Source organism: Rhododendron vialii, chromosome 7a (assembly GCF_030253575.1).
Source record: "Rhododendron vialii isolate Sample 1 chromosome 7a, ASM3025357v1".
In the NCBI taxonomy this organism is placed as follows: Eukaryota; Viridiplantae; Streptophyta; class Magnoliopsida; order Ericales; family Ericaceae; genus Rhododendron; species Rhododendron vialii.
Window position 1 is genome coordinate 34,618,727 of NC_080563.1, and position 21,767 is coordinate 34,640,493.

At 36.5% G+C, this 21,767-nt stretch overlaps 1 protein-coding gene across 5 annotated transcripts; it reads right to left on the reverse strand.

The window, feature by feature from the left end:
• Positions 1 to 272: 272 nt before the first annotated feature.
• LOC131333270 (probable protein phosphatase 2C 34) lies at positions 273 to 14,237 on the reverse strand. 5 transcript variants are annotated; one of them, XM_058367718.1, is made up of 7 exons: positions 14,183 to 14,237; positions 13,558 to 13,644; positions 4,810 to 5,064; positions 3,873 to 4,181; positions 1,850 to 1,967; positions 1,102 to 1,325; positions 273 to 667 (listed from the first exon to the last, which is right to left on the reverse strand). In XM_058367718.1, exons 3-7 carry the CDS (start codon positions 5,050 to 5,052, stop codon positions 464 to 466), a joined length of 1,098 nt encoding a protein of 365 aa, XP_058223701.1. In that variant the 5' UTR covers positions 5,053 to 5,064; positions 13,558 to 13,644; positions 14,183 to 14,237; the 3' UTR covers positions 273 to 463. The 5 variants fall into 5 exon arrangements, with proteins under 5 accessions (XP_058223701.1, XP_058223702.1, XP_058223700.1 ...); XM_058367719.1 differs by lacking the exons at positions 13,558 to 13,644; positions 14,183 to 14,237 and adding an exon at positions 6,374 to 6,944; XM_058367717.1 differs by lacking the exons at positions 13,558 to 13,644; positions 14,183 to 14,237 and adding an exon at positions 6,217 to 6,780.
• Positions 14,238 to 21,767: the final 7,530 nt, after the last annotated feature.

Below are 21,767 nucleotides of genomic sequence, written 5' to 3' on the forward strand. Positions count from 1 at the left end.
CCGTTAAAAGGACAAAGTGTGGAACAACCAAAAATAGAATAAGCGGCTAACTCGATCAGACGGATAATGTACCAAATTTAACCCTCAATAACCTTGGATTTGTACTCCTCGGCTCTTTCTCTTTCATCTCTCCCAACGTCAGTTTCACCACAGTGGAAGGTTGATTTTGGAAATCAGAATTCTAAAGTATCAAAATTAGTTTTTTAGAATAACTTTTTTACGTACTTGTGAAATATACTTCAGCCAAAGCTTCCGAGGCACCGGAAACGATCTTTAATCCCCATAAACTTATTTCCTTAATATTCAGTTCTAACAGATAAGAAGTAGACATATTCATAGGCTAATCGAACGACAACCAAGGTTCAGGAACTACATTAGCCGGAAAAATGAGGCGTTACGATGCAAGGAAAAGATGGACATGAAGATGGGATTGCCTTGCTTTTCTCTAATTGTTCTGGCTTAGTTACAGAGTGAAATTTTGCTGAGGAGATAAAGGAGAAGTATGAAAGAAGAGACAAATAGCTGAAATGTCATCCATTGCAATTCCGCGCCTCTTCCGTCTCCATGCACGAACGGCGTTTTCAACAAGACGTTTAGCTGCTTTTGCCCTGTCCGGTGTCGAGGACACGATTTCCACTGCTTCTTCGTTGGAGATTACATCCCACACCTGAAGAAAAACAAACAACAGAAAACAAAAACAAGAAAAACTCAAATCAGGAGAATGCAGAAATGGGGGTAGGTATAGTGTCTGAGACTCTGAAGTGGCAAGTTGGATCTTGTCGCTTGGAGCTTTGTAACTCTGCTTTGTTTTGTTTTGGTATAGTGGGAGTTGGTTATTACTTGTTACTTGCTCGTTTTTGTTGGCTGTTAACCACAAGATCGGAGTTTCGAAACCTCCTTCCAACACGTATACCGGGGTCTAGTTCTCTTTTATCCCTCTTTGCTTTGTTTTAGTTAATCCAAGAACTAAAAAGCAAAATAATAATCTATAACCTGAAGTCATATAAGTTTAGAATTTGCAATATTTTCACCATTTACAGATTTTGAAAAGTAGCCAGTATAGTTTCCAAACATCTAAATATCAATAATGTCAGAATGTACCCCGTCTGTTGCCAAAACAACAAATTGGTCTTCGTTGGTTAGGTGTCTTTGGGTCACTTCAGGCACAGAAATAAGTCCAAAATCCTTGACACAGTAGTCTCCAAAGGCTCGAGACATTGCTAATCCAGGTGACTCCTCCTCCGGTCGCCACACCCTTTGCACCCCTGGCTCGTCAGGTAAACAAAAGACTCGCCCGTTGCACTGAATTATCCGCTCAGCTTCTTCTGTAATATCATCAACGAGATAAAAAAAGAAATTTCAAAGTCTAAAGGACATGTGGCCAAACACATGCAGGACATGTTCTAAATACATACAGTTTATATGTTCATTACTTTATCTAAAGTATAAACAATGGTAAAATCTGTCAATACTGTACGGATACTTAGACGAAAACCAAATGTAATATAAGTATATAACACTACTTTTTAAAGTCTAAGGGAGGATACAAAAGAAATTTACATCTTTTTCCTCTTATGATGGCTTCCAGGATAACTTGTAACTTGTAAGCTATAGCCTATACCTACGTATCCATGTGATTTACATCTTCTCTCTAAACTGAATGAAACATATTGATCGTGTTTAGCAAGATAACCAAAAACAAAAAAGGATATCTATGTATGTGTTTTCAAACATAAGGTCGTGTCGGTGTCAGACAGTGTCCAGCATGACGTGCCACCTTTTTTGTTTTGGTGTGTGCGTTTGTGTGTGTGTGTGTGTGTGTGTGTGAGAGAGAGAGAGAGAGACTAACGGGGTAGATTGGGCTTGAAATCGATAGTAAGCTGAATTGGTACCAAGCTGCCGTCATCAGAAGTGGTAGCCAATACAGCACGAGAATCACCAACATTTGCTATGAATATAAGTTCACCCTATCAAAACCACAATGATGGGAGAATAAGTCAATCATAACATAGACTTGTAAAATCTGAAAAATCCTTTTAGCAGGACAAACAAAGAACCAATAAGTTGAAAAAAATTTAGACAAAGAGTAAGAGTAAAATAGATATTTTCATAACAGTAGGCATCAAACTAATCAATTAGCTAGAAAGGCATGCGCGTAAGACTGATGACATTGGTTATGAATCAAAGTGTCAAAATGTGTACATGTCATGCAGATTTTTTCCTAGAGGTATTATACTTAGGAGCATACTTTTAAGTCCAAATATGCACAATCAAGTGTTGAAGGCATTATCTGTCGGTTAGTTGCCAAAAACTTAAACGCAACCCAGTATGGTGAATTGAACGACAACATGATGCTTATCCCCGCAACAGGTAAAAAATGATCGAGACCAACTTACGAACTAATTTTCATAATCTTAACATTTTGGCTTTCATAGTCAAGTATAATCAGTTTACGAACTTCTACAACAGTTTCTAGCAGCTTCATAATCAAATCCTAACCAATGAAAGGTGAGCTATGAAGCACGGATACTCTATTTTGGCCTCCGTATCACGTATTGCATCCGTATCGGATACCAATACTCTCAGTTACGCTCCAAATACGTATCCGATACTTTTTTTTTTTTAAAGTATCCTGCTTTTAGAATTATGTTTTGGTATCCCGATACGTTTCGGATACATGTGGATACGTATTGGATACACCGGATGCATTTTGGATACGCGCGAGGGTAAATATGTTATTACTTGAAATATATGGGTTAAAATTGCAATTAGGACTATATTTTTTCTTTTTCTCCCACCAATCGACGCCAGAAACACACTGATGATATCATCTCTCTCATCTCTTTCGACAACCTTGTAAGTCTCTCTCTCTCTCTCTCTCTCTCTCTCTCTCTCTCTCTCTCTCTCTCTCTCTCTCTCTCGTTGTGTGTATGTATATAAATAAATATAACTATATAGATACAGTTATATATAACTATATGTAAATATATCTCTCTTGGCATGTGAAATGGTGAGCTTGTGTAATGAAAAACTTTAATCATTAATGGAATTTTAGGAATTAAAATTTATATATATAATATATTTTTTATTTACTTTATATTCAACGTATCCCCATCGTATCGTATCCTTCTTTTTGAAAAAAAAAAGAAGACGTATCTGCGTATCCGTATCATATCGTATCCGTATCCGTATCCGTGCTTCTTAGAAGGTGAGTGTACAATTTCATTGATGTGGGCCATATCTGCAAAACGGCACCAACTTGGAATAAGAAAGAAATTTATTCCCCGCAACTACCACCTGACTTAAGGACCACTTCAAATAGCTATGACTAGAAGCAATGAACATGTTTAGCACGGTGGATTGATGGTGACAGGACAGCCCATATAACACTGGGTGTTATATGAACATGTTTAACACGGTGGATTGAAAGTATCTTCAAAGAAAAGGTAAGTATTGTCTTGAAACCAAAAACACCGAGTGTATGGGTGATTTAGCACTTTCTACAGGATGGTCAGTAGTAGGTAAAAAATCCTTTAGCCTGATGGAACCTTTGGGAATGTTTGAGCTGATATTGGAAATTCTCTCAAAGTATGCCCATGAATCGTAATATATATGATTCTTTCAACAATGATGCTTCAAAATTTCGACGTGAAACTAACCAACAAAATTTCTACTTGAAAGAAAAACTACCATTCAAAACATCCAATCCGATTCATTGATTTTAATGGTCAACTAACATCTAAAGGGCCTTTAGACCCCTTGAAGCAGTCTTAAGTATAACTCATTGCAACAAAAAGCTCTGATTTAAACATTAAAAACAAAATGGTATGTCAAGGATTTTAAAAAAGGTCTGTAAGAGGACTTTCCGATACCTGTCTAACAATTGTGAGAGCAGTGGTTCCACTGCAGAATGAATCGATTTTGCGGTGCTGCCCAAGATCATGATCAACAGCAGCACAAGTCCTTATGTAGGAACGCTTCCATATATTAAACTTATGAAGCTTTTTATCTGTTTCCAAATCGAAATCCAGGTCAAGCGAAGCTTCTGCAAGCGTCTCCTGCCAATTGCTTAACAAAGAGGAGGGCATTGTTTTTCTAACCCTCTTTGCCACGTAATGTCCCCATGGGCCATGTCCGTCGAAGATCCCACAGAACATCATGTCCTCTTGGCCCCCAAATTCCTACATCCCCAACAGAAACAAAATACCAAATCTATCAAACTTAACAGCCCAACCAAAACCACATTTTCATTTTTATATTTCTCCCATTTGAAAGCAATTAGCATGCTAAAAACTGCACATACAACTGTGGACTCAGATACGAAAACAACTGATGAGGTGAGAATAAATGAAACTTAGGAATGCATAGTCTGTGTGTCTGTGGTTGAATCCTGGATTAATGGATGGACTTATCTACGAAAGAAAATTGGAAGGAAATTAACAGCCCCTTTGGACGGTGAGATTGCGAGGAAATAAAAGATTAATGTTTCTTAGCAAATATCACCACTTTGTCAAGATTTTGCGAAAAAGCAAAATGGACCGGTAAAACTTCACCATTGTTCATCATTCCTACCCTTTTTCGCTCATCCAAACAAATGAGAGGATTCTCACTTCTGTTCTTTTCTCGCCATCCACAGGGACTTTAAATAATTAGATATAGTTTTTCAATTTCACTTCATTATCTTCTTATCTTTTCCTTTACATTTCCCTTTCGCTCCATAATATCATCCAAACGCAGCCACAGTAACTGCCCTTTCATCACAAAAGGGAATTAAGACCGCACAATAGAAAAATCTCTAAAAGCATATACCTCCCACACAATGAAGCAATCTTGGTTCACCCCTTTTTCACCTCTTTTGGAGAAAACGGATGCAAAGTTGTCGGACCCATTCGCATTAACACAGCCCGAAGACTGGAGAATCAAGTCATTCTTCTTTGCTTCCTTTGCAATCACTTCCACAGCCTCATCCCCGCTGCATTTGCCAGAATTTCGTCCTTTCTTGATCAAAAGTGATCTCGCCAATCCGTTGAACATGGATGAAAAATGCCCCATATCAAGCCCTCTCTGCATAATCCGGTTACCAAATCAATAAAGCACAGTTCTTATTGATTCTAGATTCAATATTCTCAACAAACAATAGGATATACAACCAAAAAACAAACAAAAGGATAAGTGCGTATATGTAGCCAATCGGATAAATATACAAACGAGTAGAGTTGTGCTCAGTAGAGAAAAAGACGTAATATGAGTCAAAAAGCTAAGAATCCAAGAATTATAGAAGTCCAATACTAGCAGAAAGCCAAGAATATTCAATCTTACATGGAATTCCAATTGTACATATATGTAACTCTTGTTTGATAGCACTAGAAAAATGTACAAACACAAAAAAGAGAAGACATCAGAATTTTGAATCTTAAACTATTAGTACTTTTAAGTTAAAGAAAGAGAACAAGTACACAGACAAAAAGACCCTACAGCTAAACCTGCTTCAATTGCCTAAATCCAAGACCGTTCTTTTATTTTCCTCCATTTCTCAGCAACCAAACAGGTGTAATTCTACAAGAAAAGGTAAACGACTGACTCTCTAAATGAAAACCCACCCAGAAAAATGAAAACCCACACAAAACTATGAAGAAACGTTCATCGAAGCCCAAACTTTTCTACTTTTTTTTCCCTCCATTTTCTCAGTAACCAAACAGGGGATATTTCACGGAAAGAAGAAAACCCTGACTCTCTAACTAAAACCCACAAAGAATAGAAACTAGCATTACCGAAGAAGGCTCATCTAAGCAGGGGGCGGCTCGAGATTTTTAATTCAGCGGTGATGAAAATGTTCAGAATTTTTTTCTATGTATAAACCAAACGATAATCATTTTGGTAGAAATTCATTGGGCTTGGTTTAGTTTGTTTTGCTGAGCTATAATGTCCACCTACTCACAAATGTAAGTTTTCATTTAATTTAGCCTCATACGAATAATTCAGTGCCGACAATACTAAAGAAAAAATTAAATCATATGGGTGAAACCCCTCAATGTAAGGTAGAGCCGCCCCTGACATCTACGCCAGCAGCAATTGCAGAAAACCCAAAACTTCCTTTCGTTTTCCTCCATTTTCTCAGCAACCAAACAGGGGAAATTTCAAGAAAAGAAGAAAACCCTGCCTCTATGAATGGAAACCCACAAAGGAAAGAAACTAGAATTATCGAAAAAGGATCACCTAATCCTGCTTCAATTGCAGAAACCCATAGCTTCCTCTCATTTTCCTCCACTCTCTCAGAAACCAAACAGGAGTAATCAATCACACAGCGGAAAAAAAATCCCCAACCATACAAACAAAAACCCACAAGGAATTATGGCGAAACAAAGGAAGAGACCTTTATTTCCCTCGAGTTTGGACCTCAGAAATACTAGGCCGGATACTGGCAAGTTAACGCTGTAAGCCGTAAAATGATGGAATTCCGGCGGTTAGAGCGGAGGTTTGGAGAAATCGGTGGCAGAGATCGATCGCAATCCATTGTGTGGGTTCGTGATGTTAGAACCTTTTTAACAAGGGTGGAGAAGTGTACACCCAAAGGAAAGGTAGGCCTTTATGTACTCAGTAACACAAGAGAGACAGAGATGAGACTACGTGTTCTATTTCTTTCGTCCTCAACTACAGAAAGCTGGCCCCCTTTTTATTCCAAAAGTCACCATTCAACATTCACCCCTCATTGGCCCTCAACATCTTATCGCCTGTCTCGGTGCCGAATTTTAAAAACAACTTGTAGGGGTTTGATTTCACGGAATTTTGATCGTGATTTGGGTCCAACTATTTCTTGTGCCGCTCCGTGCTCCAGTCGCTTGACCTGCAACAAGTCACTAGGGCGGTACTTGTCCAGTGACCCTCCACGATCAAGTTAGATATAGAGAGAAATGTATAGGTCTAGAATGATGATAGAATGTCATATCGCTATATGCTAGTATCCCTTTGTATTTATAGACTTTGGTTTGTTTGGCCTCCAAGCTAGCGCGTGATGGGTACACTCGGATAACTGCCTCGGACAATGTCATAGGTGACGTAGGGGGATAAGGTAGTTACAAAGCACATGGCCAGGTCAAACCCCAATGATTACCCTCGTGGTATAACCGCGTGGGGACCCCTTAGAGTAACTGGTTTCCTTCAAGTGGCCTAGGGAAGTCGTGTCAGGTAGGCCCCGAGCAATTAGGCAATGGCGGAGCCTCGATCGGACCTCCCTCCGACCGAGCGACATTCCAAGGGAAGCGCCATTATCCTCCTGACTTTCTTGTCGCAGCGGATAGACGTACTTGCGACGGCTCGGTGCGTCGTGGCTCGGTGGGACTATCGAGCCCCGGTTCTGAAGCCACTACACAACTCTTCCAAGGAAACTTTTCTCTGAAAATGTGGTGAATGTTGAGCAGTGGTGAATCAACCTGAATATTACAATTCAATTACTCACGAGTTAAAAATGTCCATGATCATCTATTTTCTTAACCAAAATTCTGCAATGACTCGTGTCAGCTGACCTACTTAACCTCAGTTAATAGTAGCTGGTGGGTTTTTTCCTTATATACCATTTCTCATTTCCCAACACAGTCGATGTGGAACTTTTTCCCCCAAAGATGGGCTCTTACAATCTCTCCACTTTCGCTGCAATGTCCTCATTGTATTGACCCAGCAACCTTCTCCTGGTGGCTACGACCCGCGCTAGCTGACTTATTTAACCCTTAAACTATTCAATTTTTTATATTTCTATAGATATTCAATCAAATTGATTTTTTTTTATGTGGATATGCATTTTTGTGAGTCCTACAAAATTAATGATTCAAATTATTACAGTGAAAACACGATGAGTTCCACAAATGACAAATGGCATGGTGGAAACCGAAGGTTTCACCAGAGATGGACATGATTTAAACTCATCATTCCCATTCTACCTATGTGTTTCAGCTTTAAGGGGTTATTCGGCCTAATAAGCCAAATGATTTTTTTTTTTATTTAAAAAAAATTTTATTTGTTAGTTTTTTGTCAATTTTTTATAAATTATTGCATCTTCATGACGAGAAGAATTTAAAATGTATAAAGTTATGATCGAAAATTGTTTCTTCATGACGAGAGGAACCTAAAAACGGCTGGCAAGAGGAATCGATTTTAGAGATACGGAGCGATTGAAAAAGAAACCATCCATCACGTGCACTGCAGAGAAGTTGTTCTCTCTCTCTATCTTGAAGGGTGGCAACGGATTACCAATATTACTTTAAAATATTCAATTTAATATACTTATTGGTAGTATTTTATTAAAGTTACGGTCTGCAGGCTTCTACCGTTAGATTTTCGGCTCTTCTAAAACCGAAAATAGGGACAAGAAAAACAGCAAAAAGTCAAATTGAAAAACTAATACAAGATATGGTCCACCTAGAGAATTAACGTTATTAATGGCTTTCTAAAAGTAGGCACCACCGCCTCATACCATATTCTACTTATATCTCAAGTGTACTGACGTGAGCAAAATTTGGTCAGTTAAAAGTTACGGAATACTATATTGAGCAAGACTAGACCAGATATACTAGTCTGTTTTTGGGTTACAACCGGATGTTTGGGCCAACGCGTACATTTTAACAAATTCCGAAGTCCTAGAGTTAACGACCAGACAAACTTCAGCCAGTCTCAAGATTTGTAATATTTGGCATCCTTGAAATTCGAACATGCGATCTCATAGAAGTCAAACATGTAGTAAGATTCTAACGCCGATCTGGCCAAATGCTTGGGGGTTAGAACCATCTTCGTCTCAAACACGTATTAACATTCTAATGCCGACCTGCCAAATGCTTGGGGGTTAAAACCATCTTCGTCCTTATCTTGTACTGAATATTAATGTGATGGGAAAGACTTCGGTGTCTCCGGTCATTTTGGGGACACCGTAACTTTTGGCATAACAAAATCATTATGAGTTTAACCAAAATCCATTACAAGCATAACAGAACCATAGAAAGGCATAACCAAAACCATAGCAAGACATAACTAATATAACTTAGTATTAGTTATGCCTTAGTTGGGTTTAGTTACGCCTTGGTTGGTTTTTAGAATATTCTTTGGTTATGCCTTGTTTGGGTTCTGTTATGCTTGTAATTGATTTTAGTTATGCTCCTAATGGTAAAATTATGCCAAAAATTACGGTATCCCCAAAATGACTGGAGACACCAATGTGATATGATTCAGTTGTGATCATTGAAGACCGATAAGATTTGCGTTGAAGAATATTTGAATGGCTCAGGATAATATTGGTGCAAGGCATGGATTGGGTGAAAAAGATTACTACTTTAAAATTGAGGAGTCCTCAGCTTCCAATACCCTTTTCTTTTTCTTTTTCTTTTTTGGAGTTTTGTCAGACAAGACTTCGTGCTTGTTGGTTTGGGGGACTCAAAATCCTTGTGCATAGTTCTCAATAAATTTTTTTATATATCTCTCTCTATTTATTACTCTTTAAAACCTTTCTAAAAAACCAAGGCATTATCAATTCTTTCTAGATTTGTCCATGTAGGATTTTCACTTATTTTAATTGAGTCATTTGCTAGTGTACGGTGAGATTAGTCCACTAGTTGAGTCCTTAGAAATTGATGATGTGGCAGTGTGTCATTGGCCTCCGGCTCTATGCAAAACAAGTTTTTTGGGAGCCTCCATAAAAAAAAGTTTAAAAGTTCAACTATGTGTCATCCGCGTAGTATTTGAACTAAGAAGTACCAAATTAGGTAAATATCGACCAATAGTGATATAGAACTTTATTTATAAACTATAATATCAGCTATTTTATGTGCTACCTTCTTGATCATACGAATGCTAGGAAAAAAAAAAAAAACACCTGGAGAAGTCAAATAATTGTATTGTATATCTTCCTTCAGAAATGCCACGGGTACAACAAGGGGGACAGACCCCGAGCACAGTTTTGGATTCCACACAGATGATCGGAATCGTTCATTTTGTTCAAAATATTTTATTTAGGGTCCGTTGAACAAAATCAAATGAATCCGATATCGATAAAGGCCTTTACGGAATATCTAACTTTGTTCCAAAATTCAGTACAAAATTAAATATTTTGTAAAGGCCTTACCGGTATCAGATCTAGCTGGTTTTTTCACAGCGACTCTAAACAAAAATATTTTGAATAAAATAAGCGGTTTCGATTATCTTTTGGGACCCGGTATGTGTCCCAATATCATCTGTACATAGTGTCCCCCTTTGCTGTACGGTAGCACCACTCTCTTTTCGTTAATTTTCCTTCTGTAATCATTTGGGAAATTCGGGAAAAGAAAAAGAAAAAATCATTTGGGAAATTGAAGAATTTTTTTAAGTGAACCACTCACCGGAGTCATCATATCATTTGGGAAATTCGGGAAAAGAAAAAGAAAAAATCATTTGGGAAATTAAAGAATTTTTTTAGTGAACCACTCACCGGAGTCATCATATCATTTGGGAAATTTGGGAAAAGAAAAAGAAAAAATCATTTGGGAAATTAAAGAATTTTTTTAGTGAACCACTCACCGGAGTCATCATATCATTTGGGAAATTCGGGAAAAGAAAAAGAAAAAATCATTTGGGAAATTAAAGAATTTTTTTAGTGAACCACTCACCGGAGTCATCATGCGGAAAAAAAAAAACAGAAAAAGAAAAAATCATTTGGGAAATTAAAGAATATTTTCAGTGAACCACTCACCGGAGTCATCATGTGGACTGTCGAGATACGTTTGGGCCCCACTTATTAGTGGGTTGCCTTTTTTGAAGCCCTTGACGACCAAAATCTTATCATTGGATTCCTAAATAATTGCAGAAATGACCCATTTATAAAAGTGGGCCCAAAATGTGAAGAAAAAGTAAGTAATGACAGGAAAATGAGTTTTCACATTCCCCAATGTGTAACACATTGGATCTAGTGAACAAGTAATTACTCCATGCCCTTCGGCACAACTTGGCTGCGCTCTGAACTCATCTCTGCCATCAGTCGCAGGGTTAGAAATTCCGTTTAGATGGAGCACCATTTCATAATAAACTAAAACAATTTATAGTAAAATTTAATGAACAAATACTGAGTAAAAAAAATTAAAATATTCTTTAGAAGGCACAATAGATTGTAGCCTAATGTTTTCAAAAGATTCAAAACATAAGCAGAAAAGATAAAAAAAAAACTAATAGTAATTTGCTATTTGCCCTTCTGAAACAAGCATTTATTTCTTTAAGTTGTCCATTGATTTGATTGGAAATTTGTGAAAATAAAATAAACAATAAGCCCTATACTGAAATTTTTTGATTTCTCTAACATTTTTTAAGTTTACCAAAAAAAAAGGATATAGGGGATAAAATTCCAGGGGGGCACGTGACCTCCCTGGTCAAATGTTTGGCTCCGCCCCTGTCTGCTACACTCGTTTGGGGACCACACAAATGTATAGTAGAAGAAGAGTTTGAGGTATCACGTGGCGATGTCATAAGCATTGAATAATTTTTCCAAGTAAACTAGTGTTACAGTAGAAAATTGACTTCTTTTATTTTTTTTTTGGCTAAGCAGAAAGTTAAGACTTGTTAAGAAAAAAGGAAAAACTGGGGTACACAACCTTTAATAATCTTTGTAGCTTATTTTTATGAGTTTTTGTTGTGCACTTCATGAGTTTTTTGTGGCTCATTTTGTTAAAGTGTGTATAGTACACCTTTATGAATTTTGTGGCTTACTTTTACGAATTTTCTCTGCCTAATATATGAGATTTTATGGCTGTTTATATATAAATTTTTATGGTGTTGTGAATTAATAAATTATTTTCGTTTTGTAAGCAAATTTTGTAGTCCAGAAAGACGGCGTAAAATCAAAATGGCAGCTCGAAATTATGAGATTTTGTGGTGGTGTTTATGACATTTTGTGGTATTGTAGTTCAACAGACAAATTTTCTTGGGGGGCATTTACCGTAAGACCAACGCAAAAATTAGAAAGTCAAGAGTCAATAGTTGAATTCACTAACTTCTACATCTGATCTAGCAAACACATGAATTCTCTAAGCGACCAACCGAGTCAAGATCATTTCATGTAGAGACAACTCAAGGAACAAAACCATGGTTACCATGTGATGCACGGATCCTATAAAGCGAGTGCAGAGTGACCGATTCGATTATTCATTTTCTCATGGAAAGCTCGAATTAAATTTGGACGCATACAAATTGTATATAAATTTAAATCATCCATTGCTCGGTTAAGATCCGAGCCGTTGATTGTCAGAATGAACAACTGAATTGACCGCTTTACAGAGAGATGCTCGGCAGCTCTATAGGAAGCTGCTCGGCAGCATCCCGGGTCCCGTGACACACACAGCCTTTCACAAATACAATTTTTTTTTTTTGGATGCAAGCCTTTCACGAATACTACTGCTACGAGTACGTGATACACACGCATATATAGCACTATACCACTTTTTGTTGACCCTATTGTGTCACGTGAGAGAGAAATAGTGGGTGTCGGTCTTAGTGGGTGTCATAGATTTTAAAGGTAACCACCAAACGAAAGCTGACACGCAAGCCCGTGATTGGCAAACAAGGGCAAGTGGGTCGGTGCACCGCCCATTTCACAGCGAGTCCCACCTTGATTTTTTCCAACTTGGGCAGACCGCGGGATGCTGTCAAGCACTTCTCTTGGCAACGTGCCAAACGGTTGATCCGGTGGTTCATCTCGGCGATCGACGGTTCGAATTTTAATTCGAGCAACGGACGGTTTGAATCTAATTTGAGTGGATAAAGATCCAAGCCTTTAATGCCGAGATGAGCGGCTGAATTGACCGCTTGACACCACTGTCAAACACGGGTGCTTGGCAATATCTCCCATTCAATTGGGATTGGGAGGGCAAACCAGTCGAGTGCCTCTACAAACAAGCCAAGACTTTACAAACAAGTGAAGGTCTTTCGAGCCGGGCCTAGTTTTGAGGCATTGAGCTCCTGCTCTGCTACTACACTAGCTTAAAATCAGCTTGATTACTAAATGAATCGAGCTGAGCCTCGAGCAGCTGAGCTACTTGTGAGCAATTCGATTCGTTTGCGGTCCTAAATAAATAGGATAAAAAAATTAACATAGATCTAGTAATTTCTATATTCTCCGACTAGTGAAATAGACCCGGCATGGGCCACAAAGAACGGTCTGCACGGTGCAGTCCGGAAACGTGGGTTTTTTCAGTCGAGCCAAACCAAAAATAAGTTTTGAGATTTTTGTTGTCAGGTGTTTACTGCTTACCATTACCTAGGTTTCATTGTAATCTCAAGCATTATTGATACTAGAGATCGGGGTATACACGATGTGTGTGGAAGTCAGATTTTAAAATTGTGAAAAATTCGACCAGAAAATGTCAAAATCCGACTTGCACACGCATCGCGTGTGCCCCCGACCTCTAATTTGTAGCGATGCACCTATAGAATGTTCTACTAAGAAAATATACGACTCAAGTAAAAAAAATTGTGACAAAATTTAGAAAAACTAATACAAAATATAACATGTTCCACTTTTTTAATATAGAAAATGGTCAAATGAAGCATTACCTTCTGTATGTGGAACGTAGATGATCCCTCTGAAGTACTCCCCTGCTCAAAGTTTAAGCTCACTCTTCAGCAACATGAAAAACATCTCTGGGTGATGACATTGATTATTAATTTTTGAAAACACTTGTATAACTCAAAAAAGGACATAGTAAATTAACGGGTAGAGAGAGAGAGAGAGAGAGAGAGAGAGAGAGAGAGAGAGAGAGAGAGAGAGAGAGAGAGAGATTCTGTATAGAAGGGGAAAAACTGAAAGAGTGAGAATTCCATAAAAGATATCTTCTTTTGATTTCTTGGTTTTTGTGTGAAGCTAGCATAGATTATGTTTGGGGAGAGTCAATTTGTAGATGTATACAAAGCTTTTGCCAGTAAAATGGAATTTCGTCATTTCGGAATTGGTCAGCGGAAGGTGATGAATAATTGTTCACTGTGTAACTGCAAAGTGTGTTTGTATGTGGGGTAACTTGGATCGGTGTTATTTTACATTGTTACACATTCAGTTATAATTGTAAAACCTTTCATTTACGTGTGGAGAGAGAGAGAGAGAGAGAGAGAGAGAGAATAAAATTCTGTATGGAATGGGTAAAACTGAAAGAGTGAGAATTCCACGAAAGAGGAAGAAAGATACCTTCTTCTGATATCTTGGTTTTTGTGTGAAGCTAGCATAGATTATGTTTTGGGAGAGTAAATTTATAGATGTATACAAATCTTTTGCCAGTAAAATGAGATTTCGCCATTTCGGGATTGGTCTGCAGGAGGTGATGAATAATTGCTCAATGCGTAATTGCAAGGTGCGTTTGTATGTGGGGTAGGTGTTATTTTACATTGTTGCACATTCAGTTATTGGGCACAGAGGTTACTTTAATTGTAAAACCTTCCATTTACATGTGGCAATTTGGGAATGGAAGAATTTTAGCCAGCTTCAAAATTTGTCTACACCAATTGGTGCTCTCCCATTATATATTAAAATAGATATATAGAGAAAATGGCCTTTAAGAGCATTCGTAGTGGACTAATCAAAATTGGATTATCCATTTCAGGAGTTGCTAAGGTTAGCAATGTAGAAGTCCATAATAATATAGTCAAAATTGAATGACCAAAGTTTGTCACATCACTTTTTCAAACTATAAAAAATTAAAAACTATTAATATAGAAACTTTTTATTTTAATAGTTTCCAAAATAATAAAAATTATTTATTAAAAATACAAAGTAATTTCCCAAAACAATTTTTCAAAATAAGAAAACAATTATTTTTGAAAACTTTTTTTTTTGAAAAAACAGTTTGATGTAAAAAATTTTTTAAAAAATAACTATTTTTTAAAATATTTTTTTGGCAATATAGTTGAGAGAGAGAGAGAGAGAGAGAGAGAGAGAGAGAGAGAGAGAGAGAGAGAGAGAGAGAGAGAGAGAGAGAGAGAGAGAGAGAGAGAGAGAGAGAGAGAGAGAGAGTGTGTGGAGGAGAGATAAAAATTTTATGTAATGATGAGTATATTTGATTGGAAAGATGTGAGATTTACTAAATTTGATTATTGACAAAAAGTTGCTAATTTTTGTTATTCAATAGCCAAAATTTGATTAGATGTTAAGAGGTTGCTAAGTTCGGTTTTTCCAATGTGAACACTGTTTTTGAGCAAACATTCTAAACCTTTGCAACATTTTGATTTTGATTAGTCTAATGTAGATGCTCTAAGGATAGAAAAATGCATGTTAATTTCCATTAAAGATGAACTGAGTTTTAATGTACCTCTAAGGACGATTACATTATGAAGATTATCCTTTTAATATTCAATAAATACAATTCCATACTTTATTGTTTTATCCTATTATAGGGTAGGACACCTTAGAGTACGGTGGGGTAGGGTAGCCTACTCTATCCTACCCTAAAGCTAGGGTACCCTAAGGTTAGGGTAGGATAGCCTAGAGTTTAGATTTAGGTACTTTCATAGAGTTTAGGGTTTTAGACACTTTCATAAGGTACCTTAGGGTTTTGGAATGTTTTAGTGGTTTAGACATTTTTATAGGGGCAATTTTGAAAAAAATACTCCAAAAATATTTAACGGTGCATTTCCGTTTTTTTTTGGACCTACACGTAAAAACCTCATATAATGGTAATTGATATTCACACTCTCCTTTTTATAACCGCACTTTCTGTTTTATCCTTTTGTGACGTGGATTTACAAAATTAACCGTACATTTGTATATTTTTCACACATTGAAGGGCAATATTGTACTCTCAAAATCTCGAAACTCTAGTCGTCAATAGCCCTTCCCCTCCTTCCCCTCCCCCCCTTCTCAGGCAACGGGAGGGGAAGGATCCTTCCCCTCCTATCTCTTTTCCTCTGATCTCTTCCCCCTACTGTTGAACCGTCTTTTCTCTCAATCTCACGACTGAAGTTCGAGCGTCCATTGGGAACTTTTCAGCCAGATCATTTTCCGGGGATGTTCCGGGGTTTCGGTTTCAGTGGTTGCAGGTAAGATGTTGTCCATCACCGTTCTCAACCTCCATCTTCTCATATTTGTGACTTGACGCCGTTTATCGCGTTTACTGGGCAACCACCTCAAAACGATGTGTTCCTATTTAGTAAAGCAGAGGTGATGGTTACAAGTCTATCAAGGTGGTTGTGAAAGGGTGACGGCGGATGTCTCGATGGTGCTTCTTTTATTTTGTTATAATAATGTCCTCATTCGGGGGGTTTTGTTCTTCTTTGGAGGGTTTCTTCTCATTCTGTAAGACGGCGCATCTATGCGCTTATACTCTTTCTGTTGGAGTATCCGATCTGTGGACTCTCAATCTTCTCTCATGGAGATCTTTTGATGAATACTACTACCTCTCAATTTTTGGCAAAAAAAATAGGGCAACATTATAAATTAATTCACATCACAAAAAGACAAAAAAAAAAAAAAAAAGCGTGATCATAAAAAAGGGGTGTGCGAAAATCACTGCCCTGTGACCTGTATACCACAAACAATATAAACTTATTCTTCTGTTTTGCAATGTTGATCTACTAGTAGGGACGATAATATGAGACGGGTCGGATGTCGCATTGGGTTGAATAGGTCTCAACTCATTGACGCGCTAGTATCCCATTGGGTTTAAGGAATCAAACTCATTTTTTGGGGACTTTTTGACACATACCATTTTTTTTTTTGTCATCTTACTTGATTTTTTTAAAATTTTGGTACTATATGTTTCTAGATTTTTTATCCTTCCCGTCAAGACGAAAAATAAAATGTAAAAATTTGACCCGAATTTTGTAAAAATTAAAAAAAAAAAAAAACCAAAAAGACCGTGCCAGAAAACTTGAAAAGTTTGGCTAAGAGGCCATAGATAATCTCAAGCCATCTTAAAATAATACTAGTACTCTAGACTATATTAGAAAAGAGAAATTAGTCCAATTGTTGTCATCTTACGTTTTGTTTATGTTTTGTTTAACAGATTTTCTTACATTGACTACAGATGTTTTTTGTTTTATAGGCAGACTATATACATTGTCACAACATACATATAAGTTAACATACTGATTTTTTCTTTTATTTAAAAACTTAGTTTTGAACACAATTTTATTGTTATAAAAAAAACCCTTAATTTTATTATTTTCTAGATTTTTCTCGTTGGGACGAACTAATATTCTATAAAAAAAAAAGTTGATGCAAAAACTAACAAATATGATTTTTTTTAATACAAACAAAAATATTAATTTTCTAGAATTATTAAGCCGAAATAGACCTGGGCAGGAGGAGTAATTATTCCATGCCCTTAGACACGGGCCCACGTAGGGATGCCTCAAACTCTTCTCTATCACACATTTGTGTGTAGGGATAAGAATTTCAACATTACATGTCTACTTCGGATCCTGACTTGTTTGGGGGATTTCATATTCTCTCTGTAATCTCGATCGAGAATATGAAATGAGCTGAAAATATCCAATCATTTCACTAATTTCAGTGGTTCTATCATTTTTTTCCCAGCAAAAGACAATTTTTTTCACTTTTTTTTGCTCGGCAACAATTTTTTTCACTTGGATGTCAATCTGAAAATATCCAATCATTTCAATCATTTCACTAACTTCTAAATAATCACTCCACATCGTTTTAGTGGACTACGTTGCACTAGACAACCAGAGTGCACCTGCGGTACGATATAGCATCTAGATCCCAAATTCAAAAAGAAAATGATCCTTCTTTTCACCGTCGGTGGAAATAATTTAATCTCTACAAAGCCAGAATAAAATGTTGGAGCCATATTTTCCTAACTTCGCTTGCTCGAAATAATCCTTGTTGATTTATATTATTTCTTTCTCAATCAAGTCTTCTTAATTATTTACTTTTCAAATCTTCGTATTTCTACAAATCATTTTGAAACTGTGAATTTCTTGTTAGTCTCAAGGTGAGGAATCAGAAAAGCTAACAATAGACCAAATTTACCAAAATAAAAGGGAAAAAGAGTTACAAAATGGGAATTGATATTCACACTTTTTTTTAATGTCCACACTCCCTTTTTTGTCTTTTAGTAATAAAAAAAATTACACACCCTTTCAACGGACGCGGGGGCTTTGCTGTGCCTGAGGCACAGCACCCCCTACCCACACCCAAAAAGGCCCAAAAACGGTACCCTTTTCTAAGGAAAAAAATTTTAAGTTTTCTATTTGCAATCCTATGGAGTAGAAACGTGATTATAAGAGTTTTAGAGATAAAATTTAATTATGTCTCTTTAGAATAATTTGATCAGAATAATAAGATCTTCACACTGGTTCAAACGGATTGAAAATTGGAGCAGATAATTTTTTAACTGTATTTTTAATGTATAAACAATCTAAAAAAATTAAGTACTCCAATTTTTAATCCGTTTGAATATGTGCGAAGATCTTATTATTCTGAACATATTATTCTAAAAAGACATAATTAACTTTTGTCTTTAAGGCTCTAATAATCATGTTCCTGCTCCACAGGATCCTAAATAAAGAGCAAATACTTAATTATGAGAGTCCTAGAGAAAAAAGTTAATTATGATCCTTTAGAATAATATGTTCAGAATAATAAGATATTCGCAATTATTAAATTGGAATACTTAATTTTTTAGAATGTTTATATATTAAAAATATAGTTTAAAATTTATCTGCTCCAATTTTCAATCCATTTGAACCAATGTGAAGATCTTATTATTCTGATCAAATTATTCTAAAGAGACATAATTAAATTTTATCTCTAAAACTCATATAATCACGTTTCTATTCTATAGGATTGCAAATAGGAAACTTAAAATTTTTTCCCTTAGAAAACGTTACCGTTTTTGGGCCTTTTTGGGTGTGGGTAGGGGGTGCTGTGCCTCAGACACAGCAGAGCCCCGCGTCTCCCTTTCAACGCTAAAAAGCAAAAAAGGGAACGTGGATATTAAAAAATAGAATGTGAATATCAATTCCCTAAAAAATAAGGTAAAAATAATATATGAAGCTTATTTTTGTCTGCTACTAATTTGTTTTTAAAGAAATTGGGAACCAATTTTTTAGTTTTAGATTTTTTACATCAGACCAACCTTTAGTCCAAAAAATAATGACCTCCAACTGAAACATTAAACGAAACAAAAATAAGCCAAGGTAAAAGGAAGCTAGGCTGGTGATTTATTTTTGGGCGCCGCTATTCGCAACCCTCTATTTTCTTCCATAGCCCGTTAAAAATTTACTCGACAGTTAGTTACCGAAATTGAGATATATTTTCAACATCCAATTACCGAAATATAATATTTTTTTCAACAGATATTTACCGAAAATGTATGTTCGGCAGTTGTTTACCAAAAGTTGAACATATTTTCGACATGTAGTTACCGAAATATAATCTTGTTTTCAACAGCAATTTACCGAAATATTATTTATGATTTTCAACAATCATTTACCGAAATGTAATGGGCTATGGGAGAAAATAAAGGGCTGCGAATAGCCGCGCCCTTATTTTTTGGTAAATTACTTTGACCTCCCCTAAGGTTTCTCATAAATACCCTGGCCTAGCTTCCCTCTAGTTTTGGAAATTTTCTTACCTCCCTTACTTTACAAACTAATTAATACTATACAAATAGCTCCCTTGCCGTTAAATTTGGTCAATGGCGTTAATTTTGATGAATAAAAGACTGTTATACCATTTGTACAAATAAGTTGAATTACATTGGTCTCCCTTGCTTTGCATTAAAATCCGTTGTTAAAACATGCCACAAATATACGAGACTATCTTATTTTTTAAATGCTAAATTAAATCAACAATAAAAAAATCAAACTACTTTTTCTTCTTACTTCCTAATGGTATTTTTTTTCTAGGCTTAGTTCAAATGTTATTTTTTATTTTCCTAATGAAGATTAAATAAAAATAGGTAAAAAAAAATTGACCATTAGCAACAAGTTCACAAAGGATAATAAAATACACAAATTTCGCTGCCTTTATCTTAAGTATATTTATTCCTGAATTTGGAACACTTTTATTTGCCTTTTACTTGTGACATGTTAATTCTATAACAATATATTTTAATATAAAGCAAGGGAGACCAATGTTAATCAAACTATTTGCACGAAGGGTATAATAGTCTTTATTCACCAAAGTTAACACCGTTAGCCCAAATTTAACGGCTAAGAGGGTCATCTACATATTAATAGTTTGTAAAGTAAGAGAGACGAGAATAATTTCCAGAACCAGATGGGAGGTCACTGTATTTGTCAAAAACATCGGGAGAGGCCGGCGTACTTTACCCTTGATATTTTGTCCCACATCGAAACCCTGTGGGAACTATAACACTCCATTTTGCCAATATAGAAACGAGTTTATCAGCGAGGAGAGGTCAACTCTTCATGTCGGGGGTGAAAGGCGAGCCGTCAATGATCGATTTAAGTGTCGACGGGTCATGCCGACACCGACCAGCGAACGAACACATCTCTTGTAAAGGCGAGCGGGCCCATCCTATTTTAGGCGGGCCAGCGAACGAACACATCTCTTGTAAAGGCGAGCGGGCCCATCCTATTTTAGGCGGGCCTGCCCGCCAATTTTTGGATGTCCATTCCTACTGGTTGCGGGCTCACCACCCAACGGAAGGAGAGATATTAGAGAAAATGGCGGAAATGAGGGCTCAGGACGTATTTTGATAATTAATATCCGCCAATGACATTTTCTGCATTAAAAAATGTTCTCAGCATGTCCTTGACGGATATTAATTATCAAGGCACGTCATTAACCGTCATTTTCCCGAGATATTAGCTTTTGTTCGGTTCAATCTTTGAAAAATATTTTTGATTATTAATGTAATGAGTGGTAATGAGTGGGAAGAGATAGATAAAAAAAAGTTATTGAGAAACGTGTGAAGAAAAAAATAGGCTTATCAAAAATGGGAACCAAACAAGCCTGCAGAGTGGTATGTTCAAGCAAAAAATTAACTTTATCGGACATCGAAAGAAGTATCAAAACTTGAATTTTGGTTAAACTAAAATTCGACTTTTTGATTCATCTATCGATATCTCTACCCTTCAAGAATGACTATTCGGATTATAGCATTAAACACACGGTAGAACCCACAACGGTGGTGGTAGAAAACTCACTGTTTCCATTGCGGATGGATAGAATTTAATCACAGAAACAAAAATTACCCCAATTTGATAAAGCTGGTATCATTTGTACGAGTTCGTTTAACATTCAAAATGTGCTCAAGTACTTGGATATTTCTCGAACTTGACCGACTTGCTGTCGTTCTCCAATTGTGCTCTAATATTCGAAGGGAAAATGAGGGTCCAGGATATGCTTTGATAATCGAAATATTACAAGAGCTTGGGCTCATTTACTTAGATTGGATCGGAGCTGAGCTCGTTTATTTGGATTCGATGGAGTTCGTTTAAAGCCCGGCTCGTCTCGTTTGAATGTTAAGATAGAGAATAAGATTATATGACTCATATGAGCCATGATATCACTAACTAGTGCATGCCACGGCTCGAACATCGGCATTCAAGAAATCGCCATGGCTCTAAATTTACATTTTATCAAGCTTCAATTGTCTATATTTAAAGGCACGATGCAATGTAATCAAGATCAATTTAAAATTAATTAAATTGAGAGGATGAAGGAATAATGGAGAGAGAGATGGATATTAGATTTAATGGTTGAACACGTCCCCTCTCTCTAGCTCATAACACAACGTTAGATTAGTTTGAATTTTGGAAAGATTAAGACCCTTGGTTTTATGTAA

What these genes read in the sequence shown, in the direction of transcription:
- LOC131333270 (XM_058367716.1), bottom strand. An exon ending in CTCTCACAATTGTTAGACAG is followed by an intron (nt 1,968 to 3,872) that starts GTATCGGAAAGT and finishes TGGTTTTGATAG; the next exon opens with GGTGAACTTATATTCATAGC. An exon ending in TTGTTTTGGCAACAGACGGG is followed by an intron (nt 668 to 1,101) that starts GTACATTCTGAC and finishes GTTTTTCTTCAG; the next exon opens with GTGTGGGATGTAATCTCCAA.